This window comes from Microtus ochrogaster, unplaced genomic scaffold, assembly GCF_000317375.1.
Source record: "Microtus ochrogaster isolate Prairie Vole_2 unplaced genomic scaffold, MicOch1.0 UNK43, whole genome shotgun sequence".
Classification (NCBI taxonomy): domain Eukaryota; kingdom Metazoa; phylum Chordata; class Mammalia; order Rodentia; family Cricetidae; genus Microtus; species Microtus ochrogaster.
In genome coordinates this window covers 2,445,379-2,458,947 of record NW_004949141.1, presented here as the reverse complement: position 1 = coordinate 2,458,947, position 13,569 = coordinate 2,445,379, and the positions used below count along the sequence as shown (strand labels likewise).

At 45.1% G+C, this 13,569-nt stretch overlaps 1 protein-coding gene across 2 annotated transcripts in view; it reads right to left on the bottom strand.

Annotated features, from left to right (window-relative positions):
• Vps8 (VPS8, CORVET complex subunit) overlaps window positions 1-13,569 on the bottom strand; it is a 219,565-nt gene that overhangs the window by 123,568 nt on the left and 82,428 nt on the right. For both annotated transcript variants that reach the window (XM_005368975.3, XM_013354407.2), the window contains 6 exons: window positions 12,230-12,452; window positions 10,036-10,125; window positions 6,048-6,099; window positions 2,567-2,609; window positions 910-982; window positions 146-265 (listed from right to left, as the gene is read on the bottom strand). In XM_005368975.3, coding sequence (XP_005369032.1) covers window positions 146-265; window positions 910-982; window positions 2,567-2,609; window positions 6,048-6,099; window positions 10,036-10,125; window positions 12,230-12,452 — 601 coding nt within the window. The remainder of the gene's footprint in view (window positions 1-145; window positions 266-909; window positions 983-2,566; window positions 2,610-6,047; window positions 6,100-10,035; window positions 10,126-12,229; window positions 12,453-13,569) is intronic.

Sequence of the window (13,569 nt, the reverse complement as noted above, 5' to 3'; positions counted from 1 at the left end):
ACACACTACTAGATGGGTCTCCTAATCCACACATCATTCACATACACACTACTAGATAGGTCTTCTCCTAATTCACACATGCATTCACACACACACGCATCTTTGGATCCTCTGGAAATACTTTAAGAATCACAGTGTCCCTTACCAGTGCCAACACGTTCAGAAACTCTCTTGTGTCGAAGTGTAGCAAAGTCCGAACATATGGATAGACTTCTTCCTCAGAGGACGCTTCTACGGAGTGCAGCCGAATCAGAAACTCAAACACCTGCGGGTCAGAAGCAACTGTCGATTATCTCCTGGCAGCTGCCAGCTCACCGGAGCAAGGGTCCATGTGAAGGGAACGCAGGCGGACTGAGCATCACTTGAAACTGCCACCGCGTCCCACGGTGTTTCTTTTAAATCCTCTCTTAACCACTGCAGATTCTTGTCCTTAGAATGGAATTCCTGAGTTATGTTTAATGTCTAACTGTAGTGTGTCTTCAGCCATTACACTGGCTAGCTTTATGTCAACTTGACACAAGCTAGAGCCAATTGAGAAAAATGCCTCTGTAAGATCAGGCTGTCGGTAAGCCTACAGGACGTTTTCTTAATTACTGATTGAAATAGCAGGTTCAGTTCATTGTAGTCTGGTTGGGCTGGTAGTTCTGGGTTCTAAGAGAAAGCAGGCTGAGCAAGCCAGTAAGCAGCTCCCCTCCATGGCCTCTGCTTCAGCTTCTGCCTCCAGGTCCCTGTCCTGTTTGAGTTCCTGTCTCGACTTCCCTCAGAGAGGGAGTGTGTTATGTAAGTTGAAACAAACCCTTTTCCTCTCCAGATTGGTTTTATTGATGGTGTTTAACACAAGAAAAGCCCTAACTGAGACAGTAATCTTACGAGGCTCAGACAGTAAAAACACTGTATAACAATACTCACCTGGTTTTTAACCAAAGGAACAAGATCTTCAGGGATGTCACCTAGGGGGTAGGCACGACCTGCCAGGCAACAGCTGGAAAACAAGAAGAGGTCTGATGGCCCACGAGGGGATAATGTCACGTGAGTAACAGCTTCAACCCTGAGACGCTGCTTCCGTAGTGATGCAGACTCAGGTCAGGTCAGGGTCACAGCCAGGTCCCTGCTGCTCTGCAGAGCTAAGACCAGATAAGGGCAACTTGTACTTCCAGAGGCCAGAAGAAAGGGTCAAAAGAGAAGAAGGCTGCAGTGATTGGTCCAGAAAGGAAGCTGACATATAAACTGCCCTCACAAGTCAGGTTTATTGTAATTAAAGTTCCTCAAGGCCATGATGGGGCCTCAAGGTGGGAAGAAAACATTAGACAGAAACAATAAAATATGGAAATCTGAACATGATGGGGCCTTAAAGGGAAGAAGAGACTTCCCTTTAAATTCTGGAGATGCCTTGCATTATGAGAATGAGAGATGGGGCAGAGGGGGAAGAGGAGGGGAGAGGGGGAAGAGGAGGGAGAGGGGGAAGAGGAGGGAGAGGGGGTAGGGGACAGGGGAGAGAAAGAATAAAAATGAAAGAGCTGCCATGAGCAGGATGAGGAGGGGAGGCCAGAGGAACCGCTACAGCCAGCCAGCTTCATCTCTGGCTGTCTTTAGAATGCTTAGAGAATAAGCCTTGACTAAAAAGCCTATTCTAAATTATGTTTAAGAGATTCTGTGATTTGGTGAGACTTTTAGAACACAAAAAATAATTCGATGAGAAACTAGAGGTTTCATGGTGGTGGGTAAAATGCAGAATGAGCTGTGGGGATGAGCTGGGGTAACCACTGCATTTTCAGGGGCGTTTGCATCTGAGAAAGAACTTGCCCTGGAGCTTCACCTCTGAATCAGAATTCTTTAAAAAAAATTAATGATCTTAATTATTTATGGAGATCTGCATATGTCTCTTAATTAACTATTTGGGGGGGGGTAGGGACAAACTTTACACCTCTAAGATTCCGTCATCATTTTTAATAACAGAAACAACTTGGTACCATATATTCTAGAGTTTAGAATATGATAATAAAGTGCCAGATAAATGTTGCTGTGTCCTTACTAGTGAACCAATCTAAGAGGTGTGAAACTGGCCAACGTCTACTCCAATGCCACAGGAACTAAAATGATGCTGAGAGGGTCAGCCGCCTCCCCGCCTTCCTGCCAAGCAGCCACATGGCCAGTTCCACCAGGACCGAGCCTTTATACTCTACTGGAATGAACCCTCTTCTACAGGTAGGGACATAAACAGTACAGTTTCACCTCTGTTACTAATGTCTCTGTGACTTAAGCAAACCTCTTGTCCTTATTTGTAAAACGGGGTAACATCACCCAGACCTTCTGGAGGAAAAAGGAGAATACAGTAAGCGGCAGGTCTCTCGCCACCAACAGAGAATTCTTCCTGGGGACTAGCGGGCACTGTCGGGAGTTAGTGTCTATCAGGAATAACACAAAAAGCTTCAGATACTGCCAGACATGGAACCTGCTCTACGTAAAACAGCTTTGAAAGATTGGAAAACACTACACAGACAGGATATTGTCATACCACCTCAGACACGGGGAGTCGGGGGACAGTCGGACACATCAGAACTCTCACCTGATGTACACCAGGAGCTTGTTGCCCATAACAACTTGCTCATCTGAAACAGAAAGAAAAGCACTGAGCACGTCTCTCTTTGACCTTTTCAGAGCTGTGACGTCTATGTGGGGGAAAACTCTCAAAGTTGGCCTTAGCAGGAAGTAAATATGTTTCCAAATAACATAAACGTGAGATGACGATTACTGCCATGCATTAAATATTCCATTAGACTGTATCTGCAGACATGGGCAGAGTAAAGTAGACGCTTATGTATTGCTGTCGACAGCCTGGGGACAGGGAAGGGGAGAAAAGCTGGCGACATGTAGACCATGGCCAGTTACCACTGAGATGCAGTTATGGTGTGTTCTCATTGGTCACACGAACACCTACCACCCACAGTGCACAGGGCGCAGGAGGCCATGTTTCCAAATGCTTAGAGAATAAGCCTTGACTAAAAAGCCTATTCTAAATTATGTTTAAGAGATTCTGTGATTTGGTGAGACTTTTAGAACACAAAAAATAATTCGATGAGTTTCTAGCCTAAGGAGTAAAGGATGCACGCGATGGACCACCATCAATAAGGTGAGGTGCCTGGGACACTATGGAGGGAAGGGTGTAGGCAGCTGTTATTGGTAATGAAGAGCTGGAACTTCTGGTTCTGTAACACGAATCCTAGATATAATTCAAGGAAGAAAATCTCTTCATCAGTATCTTCAAAAATACGAAAACTCTGTGATGTTCCTACAAATAAAATTGAACTTCTCAAAACCAGATGAATCGTTATGTTTTGCTTTAATTAAAGGTGTTATTTGATCCACCTCAACTCATATGACACAAGACAGCAATCACCTCATGATGCACCAAGTTCAGCTTCATTGACTGATTCAGCGCATGTGTGCATGCGTAAGTGCATGCCAGTAGGTTTGAAGAGAACTCTGGGAGCTGGAGTCAGTGTTCTCCTTCCACTGTGTGTGTCTAGGGTTTGAATTCAGCCTTGGCAGCAAGAGCCTTTACGCACTGAGTCATCTTGCTGGCACAAGACTTTGTAAATACTTTAGTTGTTTAGTTGTTAGAAATCTCAGGAAGAGTATATCTAGCTTGTAGTATATTCCTAGGGAGTTGAATCTATGAATTAGCATGCCCCTCTCTGCCATCCCCTTCCCAGGAGCTCCTCTGGAGAGGGAAGTCTGTGATCTGGCCTCTAAGCAGCCAGCATAGTGTCTGACACGCAAGCAGGTGGTCAGTGGATGTGCAGAGACAGTAAACAAAATCTAATTCGCTCTCCACTGCTCAAGGCTTCCCAGTGTGTTCTAGAGTTTTGTCATAAAAACTCAATAACTCCATCTAGATTCTTCAGTGCAATATTCCACATCCATTTATGGTAGATTTATGTGTAAAAGCCAACTTTCAAGCCTGTTTCAGTAATACAAAGTTTGGGCTATAATTAAATGTAACAGATTAAGACTGAATGAAATGACTCCTGCCCCCATCATTGTAAACAAACAAAAATTCCTGCAAAGTGGCACTTAATACACAAAGTAACTATGTGGATTTACAGAAGAACAAGAAGATGCTAGCAACCTGAGGACACCCAGAGTTCTCTTCTCTTGAGGCCTTTCCCTTAGGATTAAGTACACTGTGACACCTGAGACAACACTCAGGAAGACTTCTAGTTTCTCTAGCTTAAGTGACAGACAGAAATCCCAAGAATGTGGGCCTAGTCTGCATGAGGCCCTAGGGTCAAGCACACCACCAACCTGGCAACTCCCTTAAGAGCCATTCCTACTACAGCTGCCTGAAAAAATGAACTAGGAACTCCTCAGTGGGGAAACAGCAGGATCCAGAGTCTCCACACGACCGTTTTCACCCTGACCCAGCACCCTCGAGAGGAGAGCACTGCTCTCAGGGCACTGTGAGGACAACCACTGCAGCTGCTGTCACTGAGGACTAAGGATGAATCTGCCAAGGGTTTCAAAACCCAGCGTACTCCTGGGATCCCAGTCGCACAGCACACTTGAGAGCTGCACACACCCAGGGAAGACCAGAGGCCGACGCTGAAGCTCTGCCCATGAAGGCCAAAGGGAAACTCTAACCTGTCAGGGAACTGAAAACCCCTAAACAAAAGAATCAAGCAGGTCTCCCTGACTGCTATTAGGGGAGGACGTGGTCTGATATTCTTGGGTGCAGTCAGTCTCAGGGCCATGACCTTCTGCCATTGTAGACAGTTCCCGTGAAGTGAGGTCCTCACAAGTCCCGGCAGAGTCAGCACCACACTACTGGATGTCCAGACCTGAAGACTCAGGAAGAACCAAGACAACTACTGAACCAATGCAGGAAGGCAGAAAACAATCACCTTAAAATGTACTGTCTGCCATGACTGGGTCTGGACTCTGTGTCCCTTATGAGAAAGTGGCAAGCGGATTGTAGGTGGCATTTTCAGAAGGAAAGGTGATGGAGACAATATGGTGAGGAGCTGACGGTGGCTGAGAAAAGAGACCATCAGACACCATCATCCTAGTCTGGGACTGCCTCAGATGAACTCAGAAGAGGGCCATGCACCACAGGACCGTGTCAATGCCTAGGCTACAATGATCACTTTATCAGAGGTGTAAAATCCTGAGCTTGTCACCCATGATCTACCAGCTTGTTAACTAGAAAAAAACAACAGACAAACAAATGTCATGTGAGATTCCTGGTCAAAGACTTAGGGGACAAGGATCCAGATAAAGATCAACAGGTTCTGATGGTCTTAGGGTTTCTATTGCTGTGAGGAGACACCATGACCACAGCAACTCTTAGAAAGGAAAACATTTCAATGAGGTGGCAGCTTACAGTTCAGAGGTTTAGTCCCTTATTAACATGGTGGGACATGGTGGTGTGCAGGCAGACATGGTGCTGGAGAGGAAGCTGAGAGCTCTACATCTTGTGTAGGCAACGGGAAGTGGTCTAAGCCACAGGGCATGGCTTGAGCATGAGACCACAAAGCCCACCTCCACAGTGACACACTTCCTCCAACAAGGTCACACCTACTCTGCCAAAGCCGCACCTCCTAAAAGTGCCACTCCCTTTGGGGGCCATACTCTTTCAAATCACCACACTGACACTGTCAATCCCTGGAACTGTACCACTGGCTAGAGTGTAGATCTTGCACAGACTTAATGAGAGCAGCCGCCAGAGGGCTGGAAGGGTGGGTAGGAGTGAAAGGGAAAGATTAGTATCTGTGCAGTTACTGACGAGAGACAGAAAAGACCCACAGAGCAGCAAAGAAGCCCTAGCGGGAGATGTACTGATACTTCTCTCTGATTGCACAAAGACCACAGTTTAAAAACTGTGGAGAATGGGGCTTTTTGTGCCTGAGTCTGACCTGAAACCCAAGTGAACGTGGAAGGGGAGAAGCAGAGGACTCTGCAGTGCTGCCCACTGACCTCCACATGTGCACTGCGGAGCATGTGTGCCCCCATCAAATATGTCAGTCACAACGTAACAAAGAAAGTCATACCTGTAAGAGTTTTTCCTGCATTCAGAGGAGGGGCAATGACTTTGAACAGTTTCTAAATTCAAACAGAAAAATCATCATCATTTTAAAGCACAATATTTTAAAAAATAATCAATAACATTAAAGTTATCAATCCTTTCTTTGATGGAGTTATTTGCTGTTGTGCTTAATACAAAACTTGCTATGAATAGAGCTATTCAGAAGAATCACCAGGGAAATGCTAAAGCCACGCCCTAATTTAATAAACCCCAGCTACATGAAGGTCTTTGTGGAGATTGTGGTTTTTCATATAAAAAGCATCCCAGGTTCAGAAAGAGCTTTAGTGTTCAAAAGAATAATAATCAGATGAAGGACACCATCCCAGTGAGTGGTAAAGACACTGCCCACAGGGGACATCTCAACAGCTGTAGCCCAACATTACCTACGCAACCTCAACCCACAGACCCAAAGAGATCATAGCCAGGGTCTTCCAGAGGAATTCTTGTCTGGTTTTGGAGATAAGGTCTTACTCTGCAGCTCAGGATGGCCTATAATTCATAGCAATCCTCCTGCCTCAGCTTTAAGTACAGGGATTCTAGGCATAAGTCACCATGCCCAACATTCCTGACTAGAGAGAAACTGCCTTCTTAACAACGACATTTATGAATATTTATTATCTGAGATACACAGAGTCAGCCCCTCGAAGTGGTTTATCTTGCTCCCTTCGTCACACTAGGGTAACGACTAAGGACCCTTACAGAAACACCCTGGTGGCTCTGGACATTCAACTGCTTCAAGCCCCTTGCTGCACTTGTCATTGTAACCAAACACAAGAACTGCTTATCATGATTAAGGCAGGCTCACAAGTTTTATACACAACTTATTTTCATCCACCTTACTTTGTTTTTTAATTGAAAATAAAAACTTTTTTTTTTTTTTGGTTTTTCGAGACAGGGTTTCTCTGTGGCTTTGGAGCCTTTCCTGGAACTAGCTCTGTAGACCAGGCTGGTGAAAATAAAAACTTTTAATACAATATATTCTGATCACAATTTCCCTTACCCAAACTCCTCTGAGAGCCTTCCCACTCCATACCTTCTTTCTCTCTCTTTAGAAACAAAGAGAAAAGGCCCGATGGTGGCACATGCCTTTAATCCCAGCACTTGGGGGAGGCAGGGGCACGGAGATCTCTGTGAGTTCAAGGTCAGCCTGGTCTACAAGAGCTAGTTCCAAGACAGGCTTCAAAGATACATAGAAACTCTGTCTCCAAAACAAACAAACAAAACGAAAACAAAAAGGAAAATAAAAACAAATCAGATTTTTTAAAAAGTAGAAGAAAAAGCATCCCCCCTACTCACACACACACAGCCATAAGAACACAAATGAGAAACCATAATATACAAGCAAATTACCAGTAAGGTTGAGAAATGCCCAAACAAAGCCATATGAAACAGTAAATCTCAAAAGCTGCCACTGAGTTTGTTTAGTGTTGGCCATCCACTGATGGGCATGGGGTTTGTGTACCCAGTGAGACTCCACTGTACCGATTGTTAGCACCAAGAAGTACACATTCACCTGTCCATTAGCATCAAGAAGTACAAAAAACTGGAGCAGACACCTACAGTCCCAGCTAATTCCACTACTCAGGTGGTAGAGACAGGAAAATCCCAGGATGAGAAGCTAGCCAATGTAGAGAGACTCACATGGTTTAAAGGGAAACAAAGCAAAAAGCTCTCCTCTGGAAGCCCTAACTCTGCCCCTTTCCCTTCCGGTTAAGGCCTTGGATGTGCCAGCCTTTATACCTCTGCCTACTTGTAGAACTAACCATTAGTGAGTGGTCAGCTCTAAGAACGAACTGCTAGTTGATACTGACACACACTGGATGGTCATGCTTTCTCCGCTCTGCATACTGCAGTCCCTTCCCCACTGCCCTTCACTCCCCTCCACACTCGGTCTTAAATTAGTAGAGGAGAGGACTTTCCTCCCGACACGAGGCACTGGGGAGATTTCAGTCTTTTCATCCTGGAAAACCTAGCAATTTTCAAAAGATGCAAACTGTCTTTTAATGTAGACCTCTTCTGAACTAAGACAGCTAAGCCTTACACACTGAAAAAAGGAACCACGCCATGAACCCACTGCCTACTGCCCACGTCTCCAAACCGCTCAATAGCAAATACCAGGCTGCCCCGCCGAGACCCATTCAAGGCAGAAACTACTCTGAACAAGAGAGGCAAGCTCAAAGCCGTGTTCCACCTGACACGGCAAGCTAGAACCATAAACCAGACTGGAAATGAACAAAAGCAGATAAAATGAAACTGTCAAAAGCAACATAAAAATCCAGCAACCAGCTGGGCGGTGGTGGCGCACGCCTTTAATCCCAGCACTTGGGAGGCAGAGGCAGGTGGATCCCTGTGAGTTCGAGGCCAGCCTGGTCTATAAGAGCTAGTTCCAGGATAGGAACCAAAAGCTACGGAGAAACCCTGTCTTGAAAAAGAAAAAAAAAATCCAGCAACCAGTTCAATTTTTTTAATTAACGTATTTTCTAAGTGTGTAGGGGGGCGGGGTGGGGGTGAACGGCGGCAGGTATGTGCAGGTCAAGAGAGAACCTGGGAAAACTGGATCTCTCCTCTGCCGCGTAGGTTCCAGGGATCAAGAGCCTTTACCCACTGAGCCATCTTACCAACCCTACCTCAACAACCACTTTTTATCAAAGTGGAATGAATGCCTCAAATTAGAACTTGCTTTAAGGAATTATTTTGAGAAAAACTGGACACCACATTAGTTCTTCCTAATGGTGGTCCTGAGGTGGCACGAGAACATTCTGATGTGTGGAAGGATGAGCCTTACTGAGGGGACAGTTGACACGATTAAAGCAAATATCAGACAGACTCTCAATATCACCGACAGTCGGGGTTAGAAACTGACCACGGGAAAACGGTGTGACCAAAATCGAAGGTGGTGTGCTCAGACAAATGGTAACTGAACAACTGCAGGCCAAACAATGCTAAAGTGAGCGTCTGGCTCCTGGGGTACCTTTGCCACTACGGCAATGAGCAGGAACTGAGAAAGCCACATGTATCTACAGTCACACCATCCAGAGACAAAAGCCTCTGTGCTCCTAGATTCTCCCAGGGAGGTGTCCTGGGAGACAGCAGCAGCACCAGGAAAGCCTCGGCATTCTGTAATCACAAAGTCACAGATAGCAGCTCACAGACTCTTGACGACTCTCAGGACCTCACAGACCACACTCAAGACAGCAGTGCCCACCAGCACTTCATTCCTTACTACAATTACATGAATTTCTTAGACCTTTTGGGAGAGTTACATAAAACAGAACAGAACTTAAAAGTTAACAGTAGGCACTGTTTCTGTTTACTGTTCCCTAATATTTAAATATTCACATATGCAACTAAAGACTCCTGAGGCTAAAGGTTAACTGTGGTAGAGCATACACAGCACACAGAGGTCCTGAGTTCAACCATCAGCAACAAGAAATTAAAAAAGCAAATACCACCTAAAAGTCCCAAGCTGAGGGCCAGTGAGTGAGATGGCTCAGTGCAGAAGGAGCCCTGGCAACCCGAGTTTAATCCCTAGGACCCATGTGGCAGAAGAACGAGAATCAACCGTCCCCGACATACACGCATGCCTAACCACACCACACATAAACACACAGGCGTGCATGCACACAAAAAAATAAATAAATGTAATTTTAAAAAATTAATTCTTCAGAGTAGGGCATGGAGGCACATGCCTTTAATCCTGGCGCTTGGGAGGCAGAGGCAGGAAGATTTCAGTGAGCTGAGATCAACCTGACCTACAAAGCAAGTTCCAGAACAGCTAGGGCTATTATACAGAGAAACCTTGTCTTGGAAAACAAAACAAAAAAATTAATTTTTTAAAGTAATGAATTCAGTATAAAATTGTAAAATGATCAGATGAAACAATTATTCCGAGTTTACGGAGAGCAGAGGGGTACAAGACAAGGTCAAATGCGTTGTGTTAGAAAGCATCTTACCTCCATTGGGCTAATGAACTCGTTCATGCCTCTGTTGTAGACATAGATCATGGCGTCATACAGACGATTTTCCCAACACATGAGAACCACCTGTAAAAGAAGAGGCCCCTGAGCCATGTGACACCACCACACCAACCATTTTCCTTCAGACTCTGAGAATGAAGATCTTTCTCTTCCCTAAGCTTTCTTATTCCTTCTTCTCTGGTGGAAACTGGAATTTAAACCCTCAAACCCAATGGAAGGATGTTACTGCAGGTTCAATACTGGTTCAAACAACACAACGGCTACTTTAATAGCCCTCACCACTAACTTTGTTTCTTTGTAGCCTTCCCTTTTCAACATTCAATTTACTTTTAAAAATTAAAACAGATCTTCAAAAATTTACAAACCATCTCTTCAGCACTAGAATAAAGTGACAGACAATTCCAGCCGGGAGCTCTACCTTCCTAGAGCACACACTCAGCTTGGACACACATCAAAGAGGACAATGAAATAGTGTGGGGTAAGACTCATGAAGAGGGATATATAAGAGGGTTTGGAGGGAGGAAAAGGAAGAGGAAAATGATATAATTATAATCTCAAAAATAAAACAAATAATAAAAAGACTTGTGGAAGATATTCAGCTAAAGACACACACACACACCATTGTTTACAATTACAATAAACATTCTAAAGGAACTTGGCTCAGTCTTCAGCATTCAAAGTCATTTGGAACAGCATACAAGCTAGGACCTCAAGGACACCTGGCACGTGAGCCATAAAACAAAATGAACAGGATGAGGTCCTTGTCTTCTCTTCGCTTGAGGGCTGTGTCGTAACCACTGACCAAAGGACTGGAGGAGAACAGCTTGGCAGAGGCAGTAGAAAAACAAGAGGTATTGCTAGGATTTCCGCCCTGTCTCCTGAGTTACGGTCTCCTTGCCATAACTGACATGTCTTCTACCCTAGCCCCCTCTGCTCCCACCCAGCTGCCTAGTATCTTCACAAGATGTCTAGCAGCTATCGCAAGACAAACGGCAAACAAGACTCCTAACCCTGCCTCTCAGACTTGGACCGTTTGTCCTCCAGCCACCTCCAGGCGACCACTGATCACCCTGTCCATAACACAACATCTTCACAGACTCTCATTCCCTCAGTCACACATCCTCATGCCAACTTATGGTCTTACAAACATCAGAGCAAGCTGCCATCCTCCAGCACACTGCCATCCCTGGCAGCACAGTGGTTCTGCTGAAACAGCCTCGTGACTTCTGTACAGCATTCAGAACATGATGGGCAACTTTCCCTTGTGCTGCAAGCTCTGCTTCTTTTCACCAGGCTCCAGGCCTGCTTGCCTCTTCCCCTGTCATTTTAACACTCAAGGCAGAACCTCTTCTCCCTTTACAGTGGTTTTTACCTAAAACGATCTTCTCGTCCAAAATGCATGTTATTGATTTCTTCTGTCTCTGTCTGAATGCCTTTTCTCTCTCTCTCTCTCTCTTTGAAAGAGAGTCTTACATATCCCAGACTGGCTATGGTCTTACTCTGTAGCCCATAACTTGAACCTCTATCCTCCTGGCTTTGCCTCCACAACCCCAAATCCTGGGATAACAGATATGCACCACCATATCTCAGTTTTCCGATACTTTCCATCAGTCAGAAAGATTTTCTATAGTTAGCCAACCTCAGGCAGCCTATCTCTACTATACTGTCCTGTTTGATTGTAATGTAGCATTTGTTTTCAAATAATCTCTGGTTTGTTTACTTATCTTTCTGCTCACTGCCAAACTTCTCTCCTTAAATTTAAGCTTTATGAAGAGACATTTGACAACCAGGATGCCTGAACTCTAGATAACACCCTCAGCCACAGCTGCCTGAACCCTACATACATCCTCAGCCACAGCTGCCTGAACCCCCCCCACACCCTCAGCCACAGCTGCCTGAACCCCACATATACCCTCAGCCACAGCTGCCTGAACCGCTCCCCCACCCTCAGCCACAGCTGCCTGAACCCCCCACACACCCTCAGCCACAGCTGCCTGAACTCCACATACATCCTCAGCCACAGCTGCATGAACCCCACATATACCCTCAGCCACATCTGCCTGAACCCCACATAACTAGGGTCTGTGGAAGGCAGATCGAGGCCTACTGGTCAGGTAAACATGACCAATGAAGAACAGTGCTTACTCAAGTGGGCAGACTGTCAACTCACCTGCTGAATGTCTAGGCTGGTGATGTCCATGTGTACAATGAGGGCTTCCACACTATCCATTAGTTTTTTGTCTTGGAAATGAACAATCAAGTCTTTCATGACCTGAGGTGTAATTCCCACCAATTTATCACTTAAAATATACGGCTCAAGGCACTCCAAAAACACTCCTTTTGCCACTGAGTTTTCACTTAATTTGTCGTACATTTGGCTAAATAAAAGATCCCTATAACAGAAAGAGAAAAATAGTAGTTTTAGGAACATTTCAAATTTTATTTCATCTATTTATTCCAAATTTATTTATTAAATTTAGTCTAAGTATGTCACATCTTTTCCAAACTTCAATTTAATCAGTTTAATAGAAACATTAACAATGTTTGCATCGAACTTTACATTGCAATACTGCACAAAGCAACCCTTCCCAACAATTCTTTTAGAGGAAAAAAAAATGTTGCCAAACACAGTGATGCATTCCAGTAATCCTAACACCCAGAGAGCTGAGGCCAGGTGATTATCAGTTCAAGGCCATCTTGGACTAAACACAAAACTGCCTCAAAACAAAGAGAACCAGCAAGATGAGTCAGTGAGTAAGGGGGCTTGCCACCAAGACTGACAACCTGATCTCAGGCCCCACGGGGTCAAAGGAGAGAAATAATTCTGTAAGTTTTCCTCTCACCTACACACTCACACTGCAGCGTGTTCTCCCCACTAAAATAAATACATAAATAAGTATAAAACAAATGAAGCTGACCAAGTGAAGCTGCCTGCTGAAGAACACGCTGGAGATACCAGTGAGGATCCGAGCCCAGCTCTCTGGCCTACGGCCTGTGTTCAATGGTGGGGCAACTGCTTCGGAGAGCAGTAACACTGACAGTGGGTGGTTAAGCAGGAAGACTCGATGGAGGAAGAAAAGTGTCAAAGGACCATGTACCCTGCTCCCGTTTCCGGCACCTAAACATTCCTAGGGAGGTACAGATGAGCTTTATCTCCGTCTCTGATCCTTCACTTCCCCAGGAAAACCACAAGTTAAGCAAACAGCAGAGACACCTCTGTGTGAAGGGCAGGGACAATGTTGACAAGACCGAGGCTAGACCACTTGGGCTAGGAACAAAGGACGAGAAAAACCAGGCTCAGGATCGCCTATCCATATCACTACCTCAAATAAAAAGGAAACAGAATTCTACAACATGGAAATCTATTCAGCATCAGGAAGGAGATGAAAGGTACACACAGTTTCTCATCGGGAAGGAGATGAGAGGAAGGGACACAGTTTCTCATGAGGGAGGAGATGAGAGGAAGGGACACACAGTTTCTCATGGGGAGGAGATGAGAGGAAGGGACAC